This window comes from Daktulosphaira vitifoliae, unplaced genomic scaffold, assembly GCF_025091365.1.
Source record: "Daktulosphaira vitifoliae isolate Bord-2020 unplaced genomic scaffold, ASM2509136v1 Scaffold_1, whole genome shotgun sequence".
Taxonomy (NCBI): Eukaryota; Metazoa; Arthropoda; class Insecta; order Hemiptera; family Phylloxeridae; genus Daktulosphaira; species Daktulosphaira vitifoliae.
In genome coordinates this window covers 19150684-19170927 of record NW_026099572.1, presented here as the reverse complement: position 1 = coordinate 19170927, position 20244 = coordinate 19150684, and the positions used below count along the sequence as shown (strand labels likewise).

Genomic DNA, 20244 nt, shown 5'->3' with positions numbered 1-20244 from the left:
GTATAAATATTTGTACACATTATATACTTATACACGTAAATTATTTTTATAAAATCATTTTATATAATATTTACTAATTTTATACAGTAAATTTAGTTGTGTGTTTAATTTAATAATCTAAAACTTAAATACATCATTCTAAATGTTAATACTTCATAACATTTTATTTAATAATAATTTATTAATTTTATGATTATGTTAGACTAGACGTAAAACATTTCTACTGCATTTAATTTCACATAAACTGAAGAAACTATATTTATCAACAGCTATTATTTCATTTTTTTTTTTATCATGTATATATATATATATATATATATAAAAAATTATTCAATTATATACTGTTTAATTAAATATAACATTAATATAACTGTTGCACATTATTTGTTGATTAAATGCAATTTTTTTGAGAAAATTGAATGTTCTACAAATAATTATTTAGTGTTTAGTTATTACATTTTTAAAATGGCATAATGAATAAGAATACAAAATATACATGACTAGAACAATCCAAACAAGTAGTTAAAATAGTTTAAATTTATAATAACTTTTCAAAGTTTTTGAAATAATAAAATTCAAAGTATTTCCTGACACTTAACACATGTTAAAAACCCAATATTAAGTGTAGCTGAAATGTTCAAATAACGAGATTCAATTTTTTTTAGTTAGAAATTTAAAATAAAGTGAAACTTTTGATAAATTATTATGATTATCTGCCAACAAATATAATTTACACAATTTTGTTTTTAATTAAAATTTACACTATACATAAGTATTGTATTCAACAAAATACTCAATACTTACACAGTTAATTTAATTCTTGGAAAACATGAATCAGTTAAGTCAGAGAAAATTAGTAATTTAGTTTATTATTAGCCCAAAGAGAAAACTTAAAATGAACAAAATTCACTGTAAGAATTGTACAACAGCAAAAGCAAAATACAATAACAAAATGCTCTTAAATATTATTTTAGTTATTATTGGGATAGAAATAAATATAAATTAATATCATAAATTGGACAATAATTTTTATGACATACAAACATAATAGTTAATAAATAGAATATCCCTAACTATTATTTTTTTTTACTAAAAATTAAAATCACAGAAATATAATCATTATGGACAAAATTGTTTTCTTGTATTTTAGTTTCAGACAAAAAAAAATAGTACATTCCAAAAAATATATATGTATAATTATAATAATAATAATAATAATTTATAATTCAAATCAATAAATCATGATTACTGCAAAATCACTAAGATGATGAATTTGATCGAAAGTTGGTCAAATATTGACACTAACAAGTTAATGAAGTGCCTTTTAAATTATAATTAACTTACTGTACCTATACAAATACTTTGACTAGGCTATCTGCTCCAGCACTTGCAATGTATGCTTCTGATGGATGAAATGCAACATCTAATATTGATTCATCAAGTTTTTTTCGATGTGCTGTTATTTCTTGAACACAAGTTTTACTTTCTAAATTCCATATTCTTATAGATGAATCATGACCTATTAAATATTAATATTATAAATAAAGATAACACCAATAAAAATCTAAATTTTATTTTCATACTTCCTGACAAAAGATATAATCCATTAGGATCAACAGCTAAACTGGTAACAGCATCTAAATGTGCAACCATTGAATGAACCATTTTTCCACTATTATTATCAAAAAATCGAATGTGGTGGTCATCATGAGCTGTTATAGTTAAAGGCAGTGTTGGATGGCATTTCACCCTATGAATCAACTGAGTAGCCATTTCAGCAGGATCCTAATAAAAAAAATATTTTTTATAAAAAAAAAAACTGTTTCAATGAAACTTACTTTTGAGCATTCTAATCGAGTGATAGGACTTTTTGTTTCAATGTCAAATATAACACAGTGAGATGAGGTATAAGATGCAACAAATTGTCCTTCTACATCTCTCACATAATCAACAGAAGTAGGAGTTTCATCTAATTTAATAACACATACAATATCAAAATGCATTTCACATACACTTTTAAATTTTAAATTATATGTTAATAATTTTTATAATTAGTTTAATTTATAACAGGAGATTATATTACTATTTATTTATTCACAAAATCTTAAGACTTAAGGTATTATTATAGCTCAACAATTAATGAGTAGAATTAAGAGAATCAAGTAAAACAATAAAATTTTAATATTATATTTATTACTATTATACATTATACAAACCTTGATCGGAAACATAAGAAGATAAACATGGTGTTTTTAGATTAGTTGGTGACCAAAGTTTTACTGTTCCATCACTTGAACAAGATAATATTTCTGAGCGCTTATGATGAACAGAAAGTCCCCAAACAGCATCTTCATGACCTTCTAAGTTATTCACAAGAATGTTCTTATCTGAAAAAAAAGATATTAAAAATATTAGGTTTTAAAAACATTTTTTTAACTTACCATATGAATCATATGGATCAATATTAGCTGAAGGCATAGACCATACTTTGATCACATTATCTAACCCCCCACTGTAACAATAGTCACCATTTTTACTAACAGCTAAACAAAAAACAGGACCTGTATGGCTTCGGAAGGTATACAAAGGTTCTACATCTAGTGAAGCAGATCTGTAAAAGTTTAATCTGAAGGTATAGTACAACAATAATGAAAATAAAAAATTGTATTTACTTTTTAGGAGCAACAGTTTTTTGTAAATTCCACAGTTTCATGGTATGATCTTCACTAGCTGTAATTAATATAGATTCTGTTGGATGAAAAGCTAATGCACGAACTCCATCAAAATGACTTCGTAAAGTATATTTAGCATTCCATGTTTTACGTGAAGCGGATTTCATATCAACAACCTAGTTGTTCAGTTTAAAATATAAAAAAAAAATTAAATTATTCAGTAATATAATATCATAATTATACTTACATCAACATTAATTTCAGATTCATTATTGACAGTAAGTTGTGCTAGTTCGCCTAAGCCTAAAGATAGATCCATATTACCATCAACCATTTCCGTAGGTTTATTTTTTCTCCAATTAGCATTTCCTGTATTTCTATTAAATACATCCGTATTTGACATTTCTAGATTTTTTAATATTTTTTTATTAATTATTCATAATTTAATTAATTATCATGGTATTAATCTTACTCCAATCATTCTGATCATTTTCTTTGTTACTCATGTCTTCTGTTAATAACTGTAGTTCATTAACAACTTCTTCAGCCTCAGCATCAACATCATCAGGGCCAAACTAAATACAAAAATGATTTGAAATACCATAAAATCAAGAGTGTTAATGAATTATAAATAAAATTAGAAAACACATTAATAACTATTTTTATAAATTATAAAAATATGATATAGTTAAACTTTTCTTTAATTACAACAACTAAATGAGTAGGATTAATTTTGAATATAAAAAATATTACATTAATAAAAGTTCTCACTAACAATGTAACAACTTGTAGTTAAAAGATAATTTTATCATTTTTATAAATATTTAAACTAATCAAGTAAAAAATACAAAATAAATTAAGGAATTACAAACAAATAATATTAACTTAGGTAATATAAAAACCAAAAGCATTTTTCATCATAATAAAAATATTTTTTCATTAATAAAAAATTAATTCATAATTCATTTATAACTATCTTATTTAAATAATCACTTTTTCATTGATAACTTGTAATCAACTTAATAAATCTTACTAACTTTACAAATAGAAGTCATATCTATCACATCATCTGTCATTCCCATTTCATCGTCATCATCATCATCATCATCTTCATCATCAACACCATCATCATCCATATCCACATCACCTGACTCATTTGCACCGCGCATGGTAGATAAAAACTCAAAATTAGCCATAACAGCTGATTCAGCATCTAAAAGTTTTTTCTGACTTTGCTGCTAAAATAATTTTGAAAATCCAAATTATTAAGCAACTGCATAGCTTTTATCGCAGACTTTGAACGCGGTGACTGAATCAAGAAATTCCGTAAAGAAAATAAACCTAACACATTGTCTAACATTGCTTCAGTTCAGCAGACTTTGGCACAGTTTTTGTATGCGTGCGACTAGACGTATGCGTGTAGACATATTTTAATAATAAATTAAAACTAATAACACTGACTACATGCATTTTGATTAATTTTCTCCCTAATATCTCTTTTTTAAAATTTAAATATAACTAGCAAAATAATTTTATCATTTTAAAAACAAATTTAAAATATTTGTAGGCCATATATACACAAATGTACTTTTAAAACTTAATAAAAAATAGAAGCAATTAGTATTTTTATGAAATTTTATATGAAAAAGAAATATGTTTATTATTTTTTGGTATGTATGGGGTTTCATAGTAAACATGAATCAAATCTACATATTCATGAACAAATATATAAGTTTAGAAGTAATAAAAAAATTATATCTCAAACTATACAATGTTTTAAAATTAAAATCTACTAAAAATATGTTTTTACAAATAATAATTTTATTAGAATTTTAAAAATTTACCAGGATGTAGAGCTTATTTCAGTAAAAAGTAATATAGGCAAAACTTTTAACAAAATAACTACATTTTTAAACAAAAGTACAAAGTACTATTAAATGATTATATATATACTTTTTAATTTTAATGACAAATATGAAAGTAAATTCTTCTGTTTTAAACTTTTGAAAATATTACCAAACCAAACTTAAGACTCATGAAATAGAATTAAATTTGAGTTATTTGTTCAAAGTTGAAAAATTATTTTTATCCTAACTAACCCCTTTCAAAAACTAGTTGATGATATATTTTTGTCAAAAATTCTTTCTGAGGCTTAATTCTGATTATAAAAAAAAAAATGGAATGTGCACGAAATGCATTCAAAATTTTTGATGAATGTGAATGCATTCTTTTTTTTTTTTTAAGGAATTGTGAATGGGAATGCATTACTTTTTTTAGTTGTGGAATTTGAATTGGACTGCATTACTTTATAAAAGGAATTTTACAAACACTGGTAATCACACTATTTATACCTAATTATTTATATTTATTATTTATACCTAGCTATTTTTGTTTTATAGAGAAGAAGAACTGAAAGTGCTAAAAAAAAAAAAATTTGTTTTCTTATCGGTCACCAGGCTCAAAAAGCGTAACTTGAATTAATATCAAAGATAAAAAATATTGCATAAATATTATAATTGCATAAGTTGATAAAAATGCTATGCAATAGCTTTACCGCAGCAGTCCCCGAGTGCCACACGTTTTTATAATTGATAATTTCAATTACATTTTTAATATATATTATATATAAAAAATTTAATTTTAAAGATATTTAATAATTTAACTAACTCGTTTTGTAGGTGAACATTGTCCTTGATTGTCACTGAAACGTTTATTATAGTTATTACCATTAATCTGATTGTTATCACTTTGACCTTGCTCTCCACCACTAAAATTGTTATTGTTATTATTTAAACCCAATAAATTTCTCACGCGTGATGATCGAACATCAATAATTGTATCCGTATAACCAATTTCATGAAGGTATCTGAAAGTTAATAGAAAATTAATGATTGTATCATAGTATACTAAATTAATGTATAGATATTTACTCTCTTAAAAGTTGTCTGCCTTGTTTCCAACTAACATTTGTAATAGATGACAAAGGTGTTTCAGAATCTGTATTCACATCAGGTATAGTAGAATATTCATCTGGTACACTTGATGATGCTGAAGGTAATTGCATTTCAGTTTGTGAAATTTCAGTCCCATATTTTAATTTATGATACTTGGCTCTATAAAAACCCATCCATTCATACAACATTAATAATTATAATCTTTCTATTTATACAAGATTAATTAATTATTAAATGCCTACTACCTTTCAGATCGAAGAGCATGTTCTAACATCTGAATTCGACGAACTAAATCATTCTTTAAATTATCTTGGCCTTTTCTTTCACTTTGTAAAAATGCTATTCTTGCCTAAATAACACAAAAATTATAATCATTCACATGGTAATAAAACAGCTATTATAATTTTAATTACACTTCAAAATTTTATATTAATAATTTTATTTACTAATTTATAAGTATCGGTAAATTAATAAGTAAATCAGATATTTTATCTAATACTAAATAAAACAGCTGAACATTTTCTTAATTAATACAGAATGCCTAATCCTTAACAAACCTATTAAATTATATATTGATTTGAAATTATAAATGTAAATTTTAGATATTCACAACTAAACAATCAAATACTAATAATCAATTAATTTTACTTTTAATTGTTAAAAATTTAAAAACTTGTTTTAATGCTAATTAGAAAAAAAACCTTTAATAAATTCTGCAAAAGGCTATCTTTTATTTAATTAATAATTATACTTGGATATTTATTCTACTATTTAAAATTTTAAATAATATATATATATATATATATATGTATGTGTGTGTGTGTGTGTATTTGATTGCTTAAACATTTTACATAATGCAGAACAAAGCTTGTAAATATTTAAAATTATTTTACTTAAATTTACAGACTAGAATAAAAGCTTTATAACTTCCATAAAATAATTATAATGAAAAATGTGTTAATTATAAAAATTAATCATATTGCCATACTATATACAATAATAATTATTTTGTACAGTATAGTTATGACAAGCGTAATTATCATACTACTCACTTGTAATTCAGCTCTATCTATTTCCCAATGAGATCTTTCTAATTCAAAATTAGACCATTCATGTTGTATATAATGCAAGACACCTGGCATAGTATACTTGACTTTATTAGTAGGTCCACCTAGTCCATCTTCCCCTTTTTGACCAAAACCACCTCCACCACCTTGCTGTTGCATTTGTTGTTGTTGCTGGTGAAGTTGCTGTTGTCCACTTTGTTTACCACCGTTATAAGAGCAGTCATCCATCATCATCATATTTATAGATGGCGAAATATTAAATGGTGCAACTGGACCCCTCATTGGAATGACATTGTGAAGTCATTTGAAAATTTACAGTAAGAAATTTTATGATCACGAATCACCAAAAATTCACTTTAGTCATAAGCCACGAAAATAAAATGTATTCAATTTAATAATTAAGTAAAACCAAAGTTTGCTGTATTTATAAGAATTGTATCCAAAAAAGAAAAATGAACTGAACTAAAAATGAATCGCACTTTAATTCTCACTTAGTTAACTTTAGCTTGGTATAAATCTTCTTATAGTTTCCCTTTATGCTATGAATGAATAGTTAGATAATATATTATGTAAAATTTAATAATCTAAATACAGTACAATCATTGATGTAAATCCTCTTGCATGAAAAGGAAGATTACGCGCATTTTGTACCGCTACAAAGAATTCGAATGACGGACACCGTATAATAAAAGACAGAAGTAAAAAAAACTAGAAAATTAAAAAAAATAAATATTAATATTAATACTTCGAAAATGATTTTTTAACTAAAAAAAATGCCATTAGTTGGCGTACGTATCAGCGAATAATTAAAAGTGTAAGCATAACAATGATCGTAGTTGCCATTTGTCATGAAACCTACCGTCGCCGTGAACATAGCTAAGCTAACCCGACGAATACTGCTGCTATATCCAATGCTACCAACCGAGGGTGTACCAAATGCAATGACTCCCAAATAGTTTTTTTTTCAAATCCGTTAATACACAGCACTGATAGCATGTTACATGATTTATAGTTTTCAGTACTCAAATATTCATCCAAAAATCTCTTTTTAATTATGAAAATATTATTCTTAATTTCCTACATTTTTATTTTTAATTAGTATTATAAAATTAAGACATAAATGTCTTGTAAATTTTATTCTTATAAAATAAATAGCAATTTATTGATTCATTCAGTGGGGGGTTTTCAACATTTTACTTGGGGTCCTAAAAAGGGTGAATTTAGGGGTCTCCCTGAACTACCGTTATCAACATTTTTTAAAGCCGATATTTACAAAATATAATTTTTAATAACCTTATTCTTCTTTTAGCAAAAAAAAACTAGAATGATTACCAAAGTAAGATAAATTAAGTCGCCCCTCCCAAAAGGAGTTTCAAATACGCCCCTTTAGTCCTAAAGAATAAATTTTATTTAAAATACTTATCAGCTGTATCCTACATATTATTTAATATAAGAATATCAATGTCTGAAGGACCAGGCCCCTTGGATCCTGTAAATGTCACTGTTTTCATTTTCTAATAATTCATCTACAGAAAAACGATTTTTTCTTCAACTAGGAAAACAAACTTAAAATAGTAATAATGAAATATAATTATTTTTTAATAATTATTAATGCTTTACTGCACATGGGACCTTAATTATTCCTTTCATAAATTGCCATAAGCCGCTAAAAATATTTTTATTAAATACATAGATTATGATAAAGTAATAATGAATGTATTATACATGTTAACCGGAAAATTTTTCATCAAATGTTCCCCTATAATTTACAATTGCTATCCATTAAAATTCATATTTTTAAGAAATTATTGATATACTCAAACTCTACTAAGAAATTAGATAATTTATATTTTAGTAATCCTTCAAATATTTTAAAAGACTGTTGATAATTTAGTTTGCTTTTGTAAAATATGGCAATATTGACGTCACTGAAGATAATTAAGAACTAAAATGTAATATGATAAGGCAAATTATGCTTATCATAGTTATGTTTTAATATGTATATTTTTACTTAAATTGAATGCAATCTGTAGTTTGTAAATAATAGTAAAATTCAAACTTAGAAACTAGCTAATTTGTTAATTAATAATTTTCATTACTACATTCATTATATTTCGTTAATAGAAAAATATAGGTAAATCATTGTAAGTATTTTTGTTTATTATTAAAGATAACTTTGAACAACACTTAATAAAATGTAATATAACATGAAAGCTAACGTTTACTATTAAGTTTAACGAATTTTTCATAAAGTTTGTAAAATATATAAATAAATTATAATTACCTTTTTTTTTAAATATATTAGGTGTTTTGCAATTTTTTTTGTATTCTCAATATTAATAAAATATTGATAAAAATTAAAAAAAATATGTTTTTTATGAAAATAGATTTTTAATTTTACACTTAATGATACAAAAATATATGCAAGGACCTTTTATTTTGCTAATATGTTTTCCTACAAGATTGATTCTATAATTTTTTGTTGACATCTTAATATTTAAAAAATACATGCAAAATACTATATTTCTATATTATGTTCCCCTTTGAGGCACGTAAAAAGGATGACCTAAAATACTCAAAATTTACAAACAAAATGTGGAGTTTTCCCATTCTATTTTTTAAAGTTGATCAAATAAGGACCACCCTAATATATATTATTAAATCAATTTTATCAAATTACGATTGAATAAATTAAAAATGTATATATACAATAAGACATTTCCCATTTGTTTTCAAAATTATTTTAAAAGGATCAATTTCCAAATGTTATTATTGAATTATTATTATTATGGAATTAAAACCAATAATAATACAAGCTACCATTTTGCTTGAAAAAAAAAGTTGAAGAATCAACTTAGAACTTCTTTTATTTCTTCTTAAATCAAATATATGGTTAGCATAAACATAGTTTAAAAATTGAGGGTTAATAATAATTTTCTAAAATTAAAAATAATTGTATAGTATATTATATATTCTTAAAAAAATAATTAGTAAAAGAATTAAAATTGTTGAGTAGAGGTTTAGCTTCTAAATGCCTTTTATACCAAACTCTATTATAATTAGTGACACAGTTTTGTATTTAAATTTTTACAAAATATTTTGTTTATTTCATTAGGAAATAATTCATAATGGAAAATAACCAGGATTCAAAAATCACTAGAACAGAAGGTAAAATTTAAAAATAAATAAAATATTTAAAAAGTAGAGCTGTTTTATTAATAGATGATTAATTTTAGTTTTTAGTTAGTTCTGTTTATAAAAACTAAATTCTACCATTTGTTGCTCAATAATCTCAAAATAAAGACCTTAAATAAAAAAAGAAAAACTTAAATTCGTCATTAATTTTTGTTTTGCTTAAATTTTTATTATTCACAATAAGTTTTTTAATTATTTATTTATATTTTTAGGATTAGAGCAAGATGAATTAATTATTCAGCAACATAGAGAAATTGAAAAAGAGGTAATTATAAGCAATATTTAGTTCAATCAAGAATGTGTCTTACCTGGGTATGTAGGTCCGATACTGAGTATATAGGGTTTTCTATCCTATTTTTACAAGTATATCATTAAGGAGAGAACATCAAATAAAAATAGAATAATAATAATAATAATATTAGGCTAAATAAACTATATTTTAATATCTATTTCAATGATACAATTTACTGAAAAATTTACTTACTTTTAAAATATTTAATGCAGTTTTTAAATTATATTTTATGATCAGTTAAAAGGTAGAATTATTAATAATCAAATTATAAAACTTATATTGTAATTTATTATTTTATCAATTTTAGATCTCGGACTCAATTTTACTAATTGGCCAAAAAGAAGAATTAACTTCATTAGAATCAGAATATGTTAATGATCCTGTATATCTTACAAAAGTTCAAGATTTAAATAAAAAGTATATATGTATGCGACGTGCCAGACCTGATGGAAATTGTTTTTTTAGATCTTTTGCATTTGCATATTTTGAATATTTAATAGATCATACAGAAGAATATAAACATTTTAAAGAAAGAGCTTTGAAAAGTAAAGATGAACTTATTTCTTGTGGTTTTACACAGTTCACCCTTGAAGATTTCCATGATACAGTAACATTTATTTTTAAATACTTGAATTTTTCAACTTCTATATTTTACAACATTATTTTCTTTTTATGAGATCAATTTTTCTTTTCCATATTATCATTTTATTCCTTATAAAAAAAAATCTTATTATTCTTTTAAATATAAAACTTGTAAATTCCTGCTAATTATTAATTGACTATGTATTAAATATTTTGAACTCCAATTATTAATATGTTATTGATTTTATTGTATTTCTAGTTTATGGAAGTTGTAAACATGATTGGTGAAGGTCAACATGAAAAACTTTATGATACATTTAACATGCAAGGTTATTCTGATTATGTAGTTGTTTATCTTCGTTTAATTACATCTGGACAACTACAAAAAGATGCTGAGTTTTATAGGCATTTCATTGAAGGTGATCGATCAGTTGTTGAATTTTGTCATCAAGTATGCTAAATTTAAATTTTTTGTTTTGAGATTATTTTATTATTATTAACGTTACGGGCAATAGCCCAAAAAAAATAGTATGTATTTGACATTAAATTATCAACTTAAAATTACCATATAAACTTAAATATATAACCATAATTAAACAAAAATAAACTTAGTACCAAAAAATTAATAAATAAATAAAAATAATAAATACAAATTATATTTTAATTAAGAAATGTACAAAATATAATCATGAACAAAATTTAAATCTTAAATAGTTATTTATTATTTGCAGTGCACATTAGACATGAGAAAGCGGAATAAAATATAGAACTAGAAGAGGAAATAGGAGTGAGAAAAAGGGCTGTATTACGAGTTGAACAAGCAGGCACCCAAATGTTCAATTTTGAAAGTAGGACAAGGGAATTAATCAAACCAGTTGTGAGTATAGAAAGGAAACAGATATTGGAATTGTATCTTTTGTCAGATAGTGAAGGAAGTTGCAAGAAATTTTGAATAGTATTTAAGTTATGAGGTGAATGGGGAATATTAAGGATAAAAGCAACAAAGCGCAAAAATTTATGCTGGACTCTTTCAAACATCAAGAGAGTCTGTAATTGTGTAAGGATTTCATAACATCGAACCATATTCGAGAATAGGGTGAACCAACAAGCAAAAAAGACTTTTTAGAGGTTTTAAGAGATAAAATTCATGAGTGATTCTCTAAATAAATCCTAAAGTTTTGAAAGCCTTGCAACATGTTTCTTCAATATAAGGGCAAAAATTTAAAGTAGGAGTGAGACGAAACCCAAGGTCAACTATAGAAGGGACAGATAAAATAGGGAATAAAATTAAAACTATATTAAAAATATTATTAATTTAAAAAACTAAAAAATATTAAACTCAAAAGCCACAAAAATATTACTGAAAATACGTATTTTGAAAACAATGTTACCATTATCAATGCTAAAACGTATGATTTACAATAAAAATAAAATTTACATTAACGTATGTATTTAGAGTTGATAATGGTAACATTGTTTTCGCGACTTTTCAGTAATTTTTTTGTGGCTTTTGAGTTTAATATTTTTTAGTTTTATAAATTGATAATAGTATTAATTTTATTTAATTAATTAGCCACAAATTATCAATTTTTATTATGAAATAGAGAAGTTATGAACATAATATGTTGAAGGATTATGATAAGATACGTGAAAAAGTCATTTTATATTATATTGAAAAATTATTTTTATTACTAGGAAGTAGAACCAATGTTCAAAGAAAGTGATCACATCCACATCATTGCTCTTAGTACCGCATTAAATGTTGGAGTTAGAGTTCGATACATGGATAGAGGTGAATCATCTGAAGCTATTGCCCATGACTTCCCTGAAGGCTCTCCAGTTTGTGTTCATCTACTTTATAGACCAGGACATTATGATATACTCTATAGTAGGCAATAAATTGGCAATTTTCTAAAGATAGTATAAATTTGAATACTGTGAAAGATACTTTAAATAATTTTTGCTTTTTCAAGATATTTTAAAAATATTAAATGACTGGTAGTTAATAACAAGTCAATTCTTTTCCCAGTGTACTATCTTGAAATTTTAATAAACTCTGACTATGATATTGTATATTAAAAATAAATATGTTTCACATTTGACCATTATATTTTGCAATAAAATTTATCTCTTTAATAACAGTCTTTCTAAATTTACTAAAAAAAATAGAAACAATATTTACCCAAGATTTTTCTATCTTATTGTTAAGTTGATTACACTACTATTGTGTAATTATAATAAAAGACATTTTTAATTGATAATTAATAGCATTTTATATATATATATATATATATATATATAATAATGGTACCTAAAAATTGATTTTTTTTTCCTGAAAGCTCTTTTTTATACTTATATCTTTTTTAATAGTTTGACTGAATTATTTTAATTTAATTTGTATTGGTATAACTTGAATATATATTAAAAATCAAAATAAAGTAATAAATCTTAAGTATTTTATTAAAATGATTTTAAACGCTTCAATGAATAAATTATTATAGAATATAATACAATATATTTTTAATTAAAATATTGTATTAATCTGTTTAAATTTTACAAATAATTTGTAGTATAAAAAATTCTTATTGATATTTCTACCAATGCAATAAATAAACATAATTTGTATAAATGTATTTTATTTTAATATATGTTAATTATAATAATTTTTTGAAAATAAGAATTGTATTATAAATTTTTTATCTGTATTTCTGTGTAAATATCTAGGTACTAATAAATTCAAGAATATGCTATTTAAATTTTGAATTAATTGCAAAATTTGATAAACCAACAAATATATTATTCTCAATTAATGTCTGCCTATTGAAGAATTAAACTACTTTAATTTAGTTATAGCTAACTTCGCAATGCATGTTTTATACCTTTTTGTTTTTTCAAGTATTTATTGCCCAAATAAATTAATAGTGTTTTTATTTTATTTTTTTTTAGTAAATAAATACTTTTCAAAAATTATTGGTTAATGTTAGGTTTAATAGATAAATTGATAAAACCATTCAGTATAAATAGTATCTATCCTCAATAATAAAATTCATCATAAAATATTGATGTAAATAGTTGATTACAAATAGAATTGATAATGTCAATAGAATACATTTTTTTTTATGTACGACATTGTCTTTAGAAGATCTTTAACTATATAATATATTTGTATNAGATAATAAAACAAAAAAAGGTTTAAATTATTATTATTCTGTAAGTAATTGAGTGGGTTATGATAAAAAAATCACCCTGTATAGCCATTTATAGTGTTATTTGTACAATAACTAACATATTTCATTTAAAAAGAACTATTAAAAAATATAAATATATATAATTGCTGTTTTAACTAACTTTAGAGAATTGTTGCAAATGATAAATATTTTAAAATGATATATATATTTAAAATATAAAAAATAATTGTTATAATTTTATACTTATTATACTTGAAGATTTCTAGATATATTTCTGATTTATTACTATAATAAAAGAAACATTTATATCTACTTACTATGCCTCTTCCTATAGAGTTTTAATGAAAATGATATAAAAAAAACTTAAGAAAAATAATCATGTTTGCTACAATATTATTATTTTGGCATAGCTCCTTGAACCACCTTTAATAGGCACCCTTGGGTGTTCGCACCATAGATGTAACTTCAAATTTATCTTAAAATAAATACTAGGAATATTTATATCAAACACATAGCTAGATTCCTCCATATCCCTCTTACATATTCAAAGACATCTATGCTTATATTAAATTACAATATACTTTTATTATCAATCTTAACACTATATTTCCTTTATATTTATCAAAATAAATAATTTAACAATAAGAAATAATATAATACAAAATATATATATATTTTTTTTAATTTCTAAAATTCTAAATGCAATATTCAAAGAAAGTGTTACAAACTAGTAAAACGGGGGCTAATTTTATCAGCAAGGGAGGATAAACCCCTACTTATCGTCTAAAAATATTTTAACCTTACCCATGACAACATCCTAGAACCACCCCTCATTATTAAATATAAATTAATTATAATAAATAATATATTACATCATTATATAGTCAATAAGAGGATTTAGCTAACTCAGCTGCTTTTTTTATATGGTTTACATTAAATGAAAATTCTAGAAACAGCTTATGAAAGATTAAATATTCTCTAAATATTTGTTACTCCAAAAAAAATTTATTTAATGATATTTTAAACTTTTTTTATTTAATTTAAAATTTACGCCACTGAGGATGAACAACATAAAATAGGAAGAGAGCAGTATCGCTTCGATACATCGTTACTTTTAACCACTACAAACATTAATTTAATTAACATTGACAAAATGCAACAGATAATCCCTAACTAAATTGGTTTTTAGTTTTATACAATAAAAGAATAACATCTTATATATTTAAGTATAAATAATTTTTAACTTGAATAATTTTGCATTATATAACCAGATAAAATATTTTTTCATTGAAAATTTCTATTTTAACTGTATAAGCCCATATAACATTTAAATATCTTACTTTTTATTACATTACCAGATCAGCCATAAATAACTATATAGTAGAATCTTTTGACACCCATAGTAAGAAAAAAATAAACCATTTTAATATTTTAATTAAAAATCTAGTTAATGTATTTCTTTTTTCAATTTTATATTACCATGAGTAAAAATAAACCATTTTAAGTAATTTTATGATAAAAACATAAGTATCATTCTATTCTTTCTTTAATACAAATATAATTCAAATACGCATATAGTTTCCCCAAATATGCTAAATATGCTCATCTACACTTAGGAATAAGTCCTCTTTTAAAGATTTATGGCGTTTTTGGTTTTTGAGTTGAAAATATTGCATATTACTTTAAAAATATACACATTAGATTTGAAATTCTATTCTAAGAATTTAGTAAGTACATACGATACTTTTGGCATTTAACTCTTTAATATTTTTCTTCATATAATTCACGGTAATTTTTGTTTTTTACTTATTTTGGTTAAATTATTAGAATTATTATGATTTCTAAGATATTTTGTTTTCAATGTTATTTTCAAATTTAATAAATGTATAAGCCTTTCGAAATCTTAGAAATACAAGACATTATGACTGTTAATACAATAGCTTTCATTCGCTCAAAAATGTTTCAACCAAAACTTGTTTGTTGTGATAAACTAAGAAAGTTATAGGTAGTAGTAATACAGACTATATTTCCATGTACTATCTGTAATAGAAGAGACGCGTGTCAAAAATCAAATTGTTGTATAGTAGAAGTAAGAAGATTTCAGAAGTTTTATTTTGTTTAGGATTTACTATAATATCATCTAATAATATCTCGAGTGTGGTTAAACCTTTTTCTTCCACTAGCGTCTAGGACAACTTTTTAGTTAGTATTTCCTTATTATTACGGGATCAAGTGCACTTTGGCTGTAATATCACCAATTTTACATGGTTGTATCACTATTTATAAGATCAATGCTTATTGTTATACTTATAATATTTGATAATGGTAACATAACAATATGAGAAATACTTATAAAACTTCCTAAAACAACAGTTATGGTGTATTATTTTTTAGCAAATAACATATTGTTCATTTAAATATAAGTTTTACATTAAATTATATAAATATTATTTAACAAATAATTTAATCTTAAACTATATTAAATTATTTTTAACAAAACTAAGGTTTTCTGTAATAGTTCAAGAAAAAGAAGACCAGCCAATAAAAAATAATAAAAACGGCATCATGTGCTTGTTGTTTTCCACTGGAAGTTACTGTAACAGAAAGTCAGTTTATATTTTGTGAAAAATTCAATATTAATTGATATATTATTTTAAAATTATGAGATAAAGTAGTTGTTCAAAGTTTTATGTTTTGCATGTTTTATATTTATAAATTTAACAGATTTATCTAAGTAATTAAAAGAAAGATAATCTTTATTTATAAGATGCAATGTTTGAACAGCATTAAATATTAGAATTCATTTTCCCCAGGAAGTATTTTTTTAAAAGTTACGTGTGTCTCAAATACTTCAGAATACTTTGACAGATTAAACAACCATCTCATAAGCAACAAAAAATATGAATACTATAATTGTCACTGAATGTGTCATACTTCTTGATTATATACTTTAAAGTAAAAAATGCATAAATCTAGGAAATACATTTCAGAATTAATTGTATAAAATTAAAAATGCATTTACTAAAAATTTTGATCAAATTACCTTGAATTTGATTTGACAACAATCCTGTGTTTAAATTGTTATTGCTGATCATTGATTCAGCTGGTGACCGCTTTAAAAATTTGACTGTTTGTTCATCAGACTGTAGATAAACTGACGCCAGCTTGGCTACGCATTTAAAATTGGCAGTATCTTCATTATTAATGTGTTGATCGTTAACTTTGAATCTAATATCTAATACAGTGATTCCTAAACGGTCATTTTCTCTATTTCTTAAATACGAGCTACGGGCTACAGTTGAATTTATCTATAAACCATTTAATACAATCAATTATTAAAATTTAGATCAATTTAAATATTTACATTGTTTACCATAAATAACTAATTAATACAAAAAATTGTTATAAGTTGAACAATTATCTCAAAATAATTGAAAATTCATTTTACAAATTTTAGCCATGTGCTTTTTTTAGAAATCTTAAGTATAATAATAATATTATTATAAAAGTAGAAACAATCGTTCATTATTCACTATTTTGTATTAAACTTACTAAAAATCGAGCAAAAAATCTTAAAGAAAACAGCTGTACCAATAATTAGAATAACATTTTTCAGTAACTCCTTTAATTTTTATATCATTTAGATTCAATAATTTTAATGAATATCAAGGACCCCATCACTGTAATCTCCCCTCGTTTGAAGAAATTCTTTACTCATATAAAAGTTTTTTTACTTGTTACTATGTTATTTTTTTTATGGCTCTCATTTATTTTCTCAGCTCTCACTTGACCAACGTATTTAATGATACATTAAATAATTACAACTATTATAGGCAATTAATATCATTCATTTTAAATGTTTTAATGTATATATTGTCGAATTAGGTTTCAATGATAATAGATTTCAACTATAAAATTAAATAATTGTATTTCGTAATATATTAATTTTTTAACTTTATTTGTGTGTTACTAACAGTCTATAATATTCTAAATTTTGTAGCCATATAAATTATAAATCTAAAAAAAAATGATTTTTAATTTTATCTGAATTTAACAAAATTTTTTTTCAATTATATACAAATTTTATAATACGCACAATTGAGTAAATATTTTTAACAGCATTTTGATTTTTTTTTTAGTTAAACTAAATCATTAAAATTAATTAAGTTCTAAATTATTTCAATTGTAGAATCTTTTTAAACACCAAAAATTACTTAAAAATAATTACTATGATTTCTATTACAATAACAATGCAAAAAATATATTGAAATTTTCTGATAAATTTACAGTGAATAGTAATTATACAATCTCCTGACTGCATATTAAACTTAGCAATACTATTTTTTTAATTCTCATAAAATTTTCTGTTTAATAATGTAAATTCAAACTTGATGTTGTGCCAAAGTTATGGTAACAAATTCAACTTTTTTTTATTATAAACTTTCAAAAAATAAACTTTAAAAGACCAAAAAATATGTTAAAAATGATATTTTGCACTGATTATTTTTAACACATTAAATCTGTAATAATTTAAAAACAATTTTTTTGTGTTTTTAATTATCTTTTTATCGTAATAATTAATTTCAAAGGAAATATTAATAATTTCTTTGTATCTTTTGGCCTTGAAATAGATGATCTACCAATTCACAATATTGTTTTTAAATTTTAGTTTTAAGAAGTCGTTAACTAAATAAATACATGCTATTCATACATATGCTACTATGTATGAATTCATTCCATATAAATAGTAATAGTTAAAAAAACGGTAGCACAGTGGGGTCGCGGCATAGTANTTCTATACGCAAACGGCTACCGTATTCAAAAATATGCTATTTTAACAAATTTTTTTTTAAAATGAAATACTATCTACAGATTTGCATCGAAGCGTTTCTTATGATAGTGATTTAAATCACTGTCAAATATCATCTATACTTGTCCCATCTATGCCTTGTCTACACTGTGCCTCGACCCCACTGTGCTACCGTTTTTATATTTAAATCGGTTTAAATTATCTGTCACGCCATTAATTTAATTGTAAAAATAATTTTAAAATACATACAGTATGATTCTTTAAACGCTATCCACTCGATTTCTCTTAAAATAATAATTATCTTAGAAATATTTATAATATATTTTAGTATTGTATACATTGTATACATTGTATTTTTTGATTATCAGTTATAAGTCACTTTCTTAATTCATCCCTAATTTTTATAAGCGTTTCAATGAAATATATTTAAATAGCAACATACATATTTAATTAGCAAGACAAGAAAAAATTTAACCGACAACTTTGAAAATAATAACCATTTTAAAATATAGACTGGAGGTGAGGCGAGGAAGACGATATTTATTATTAGATTTTTTTCAACCGAAACCCTCCTCCAGTCTTGTTATAAAACTGTTAATAATTTCCGAAATATAGGTTAAAAATTTGTTATCGACCAGACATTTTCTTAATTAGATTATTTTTTATTTTATTAAATAATTAAATGCGTGTTGCTATTTAAGAAAAATTAAGTTGAAACCCATATAAAGAATAAGAGATAAGTTAAAAAAGTAATTAATATATGATAAATCAAGAAATATATCACATTAGAAAATATCAAAAATAATATTATTGNCAGTATAGATTTAATCTGACAGTGATTAAAATCACTATCATAAGAAACGCTTCGATGCAAATCTGTAGATAGTGTTTAATTTTAAAAAATTGATGGATAATTGCAAAAGCAACATCAACTTCTATTAAAATAAAATACAAAACCCATAATTATCATACAAAAATAGTATATTTTTCAATATGGTAGCCATTTGCGTATAGAAGATAGATCGTCGGGACAAATTTTTTTTTTTCATTTTGTAATTTTTTATTAATTTGTAANTAAATATTAGACTAATATAAGGAATATATAGCCTAGATATTGTTGCTCTTTATATTTTAGCTTCGATGTGAAGCTGAGAATTTTACTATGTGTTTTTTTTTTTTGTGTCTATTACCACTTTTTCTCAGCTCTCGCCGAACCGATTTCTTTCAACGATACGTCAAAAGATCACAAATCGTATCTAATCGAAGACATTACGCTCAAAAATTGAAAAAATTCCTTCGTTCCCCATAAATGGGGAAACCTCCAAAAAAATTACAAATTTAAAAATCGCTAATTCTCGAAATTTTTTCAATTTTTTTTACTTAAAATTGCTATAACATTTTTAAAAATGAACATATCAATATAATTTTTTTTTTGTAGATACATGATATCATTACCTTTTATTTGGTATATTTTTTTTTTATAT

At 23.5% G+C, this 20244-nt stretch overlaps 2 protein-coding genes across 3 annotated transcripts; one reads left to right on the top strand and one right to left on the bottom strand.

Moving 5' to 3' along the window:
• Window positions 1-302: 302 nt before the first annotated feature.
• LOC126901335 (striatin-3) lies at window positions 303-7564 on the bottom strand. 2 transcript variants are annotated; one of them, XM_050677736.1, is made up of 13 exons: window positions 6679-7564; window positions 5872-5975; window positions 5603-5785; window positions 5340-5538; window positions 3710-3910; window positions 3145-3247; window positions 2920-3077; window positions 2673-2848; window positions 2442-2611; window positions 2217-2387; window positions 1839-1969; window positions 1584-1785; window positions 303-1519 (listed from the first exon to the last, which is right to left on the bottom strand). In XM_050677736.1, the coding sequence occupies exons 1-13, from the start codon at window positions 6973-6975 to the stop codon at window positions 1350-1352; spliced, it is 2265 nt and encodes a 754-aa protein (XP_050533693.1). In that variant the 5' UTR covers window positions 6976-7564; the 3' UTR covers window positions 303-1349. The 2 variants fall into 2 exon arrangements, with proteins under 2 accessions (XP_050533693.1, XP_050533701.1); XM_050677744.1 differs by having other exon boundaries at window positions 3710-3907.
• Window positions 7565-8673: 1109 nt separating this feature from the next.
• LOC126901348 (ubiquitin thioesterase otubain-like) lies at window positions 8674-12969 on the top strand. Its single transcript, XM_050677756.1, has 6 exons — window positions 8674-8837; window positions 9809-9861; window positions 10101-10153; window positions 10488-10787; window positions 11022-11213; window positions 12458-12969. The coding sequence occupies exons 2-6, from the start codon at window positions 9822-9824 to the stop codon at window positions 12659-12661; spliced, it is 789 nt and encodes a 262-aa protein (XP_050533713.1). The 5' UTR covers window positions 8674-8837; window positions 9809-9821; the 3' UTR covers window positions 12662-12969.
• The last annotated feature ends 7275 nt before the right edge of the window (window positions 12970-20244 follow it).

Excerpts from the sequence above, each read along its gene's own strand:
- LOC126901348 (XM_050677756.1), top strand. The coding sequence starts at position 9,822 with ATGGAAAATAACCAGGATTCAAAAATCACTAGAACAGAAG. Across the intron at positions 10,154-10,487 it reads ATAGAGAAATTGAAAAAGAG|ATCTCGGACTCAATTTTACT; the intron begins GTAATTATAAGC and ends TATCAATTTTAG. Across the intron at positions 11,214-12,457 it reads TTGTTGAATTTTGTCATCAA|GAAGTAGAACCAATGTTCAA; the intron begins GTATGCTAAATT and ends TTTTATTACTAG.
- LOC126901335 (XM_050677736.1), bottom strand. The coding sequence starts at position 6,975 with ATGAGGGGTCCAGTTGCACCATTTAATATTTCGCCATCTATAAATATG. Across the intron at positions 5,786-5,871 it reads CATGCTCTTCGATCTGAAAG|AGCCAAGTATCATAAATTAA; the intron begins GTAGTAGGCATT and ends GGGTTTTTATAG. Across the intron at positions 3,078-3,144 it reads AAATGATCAGAATGATTGGA|AAATGTCAAATACGGATGTA; the intron begins GTAAGATTAATA and ends TAAAAAATCTAG.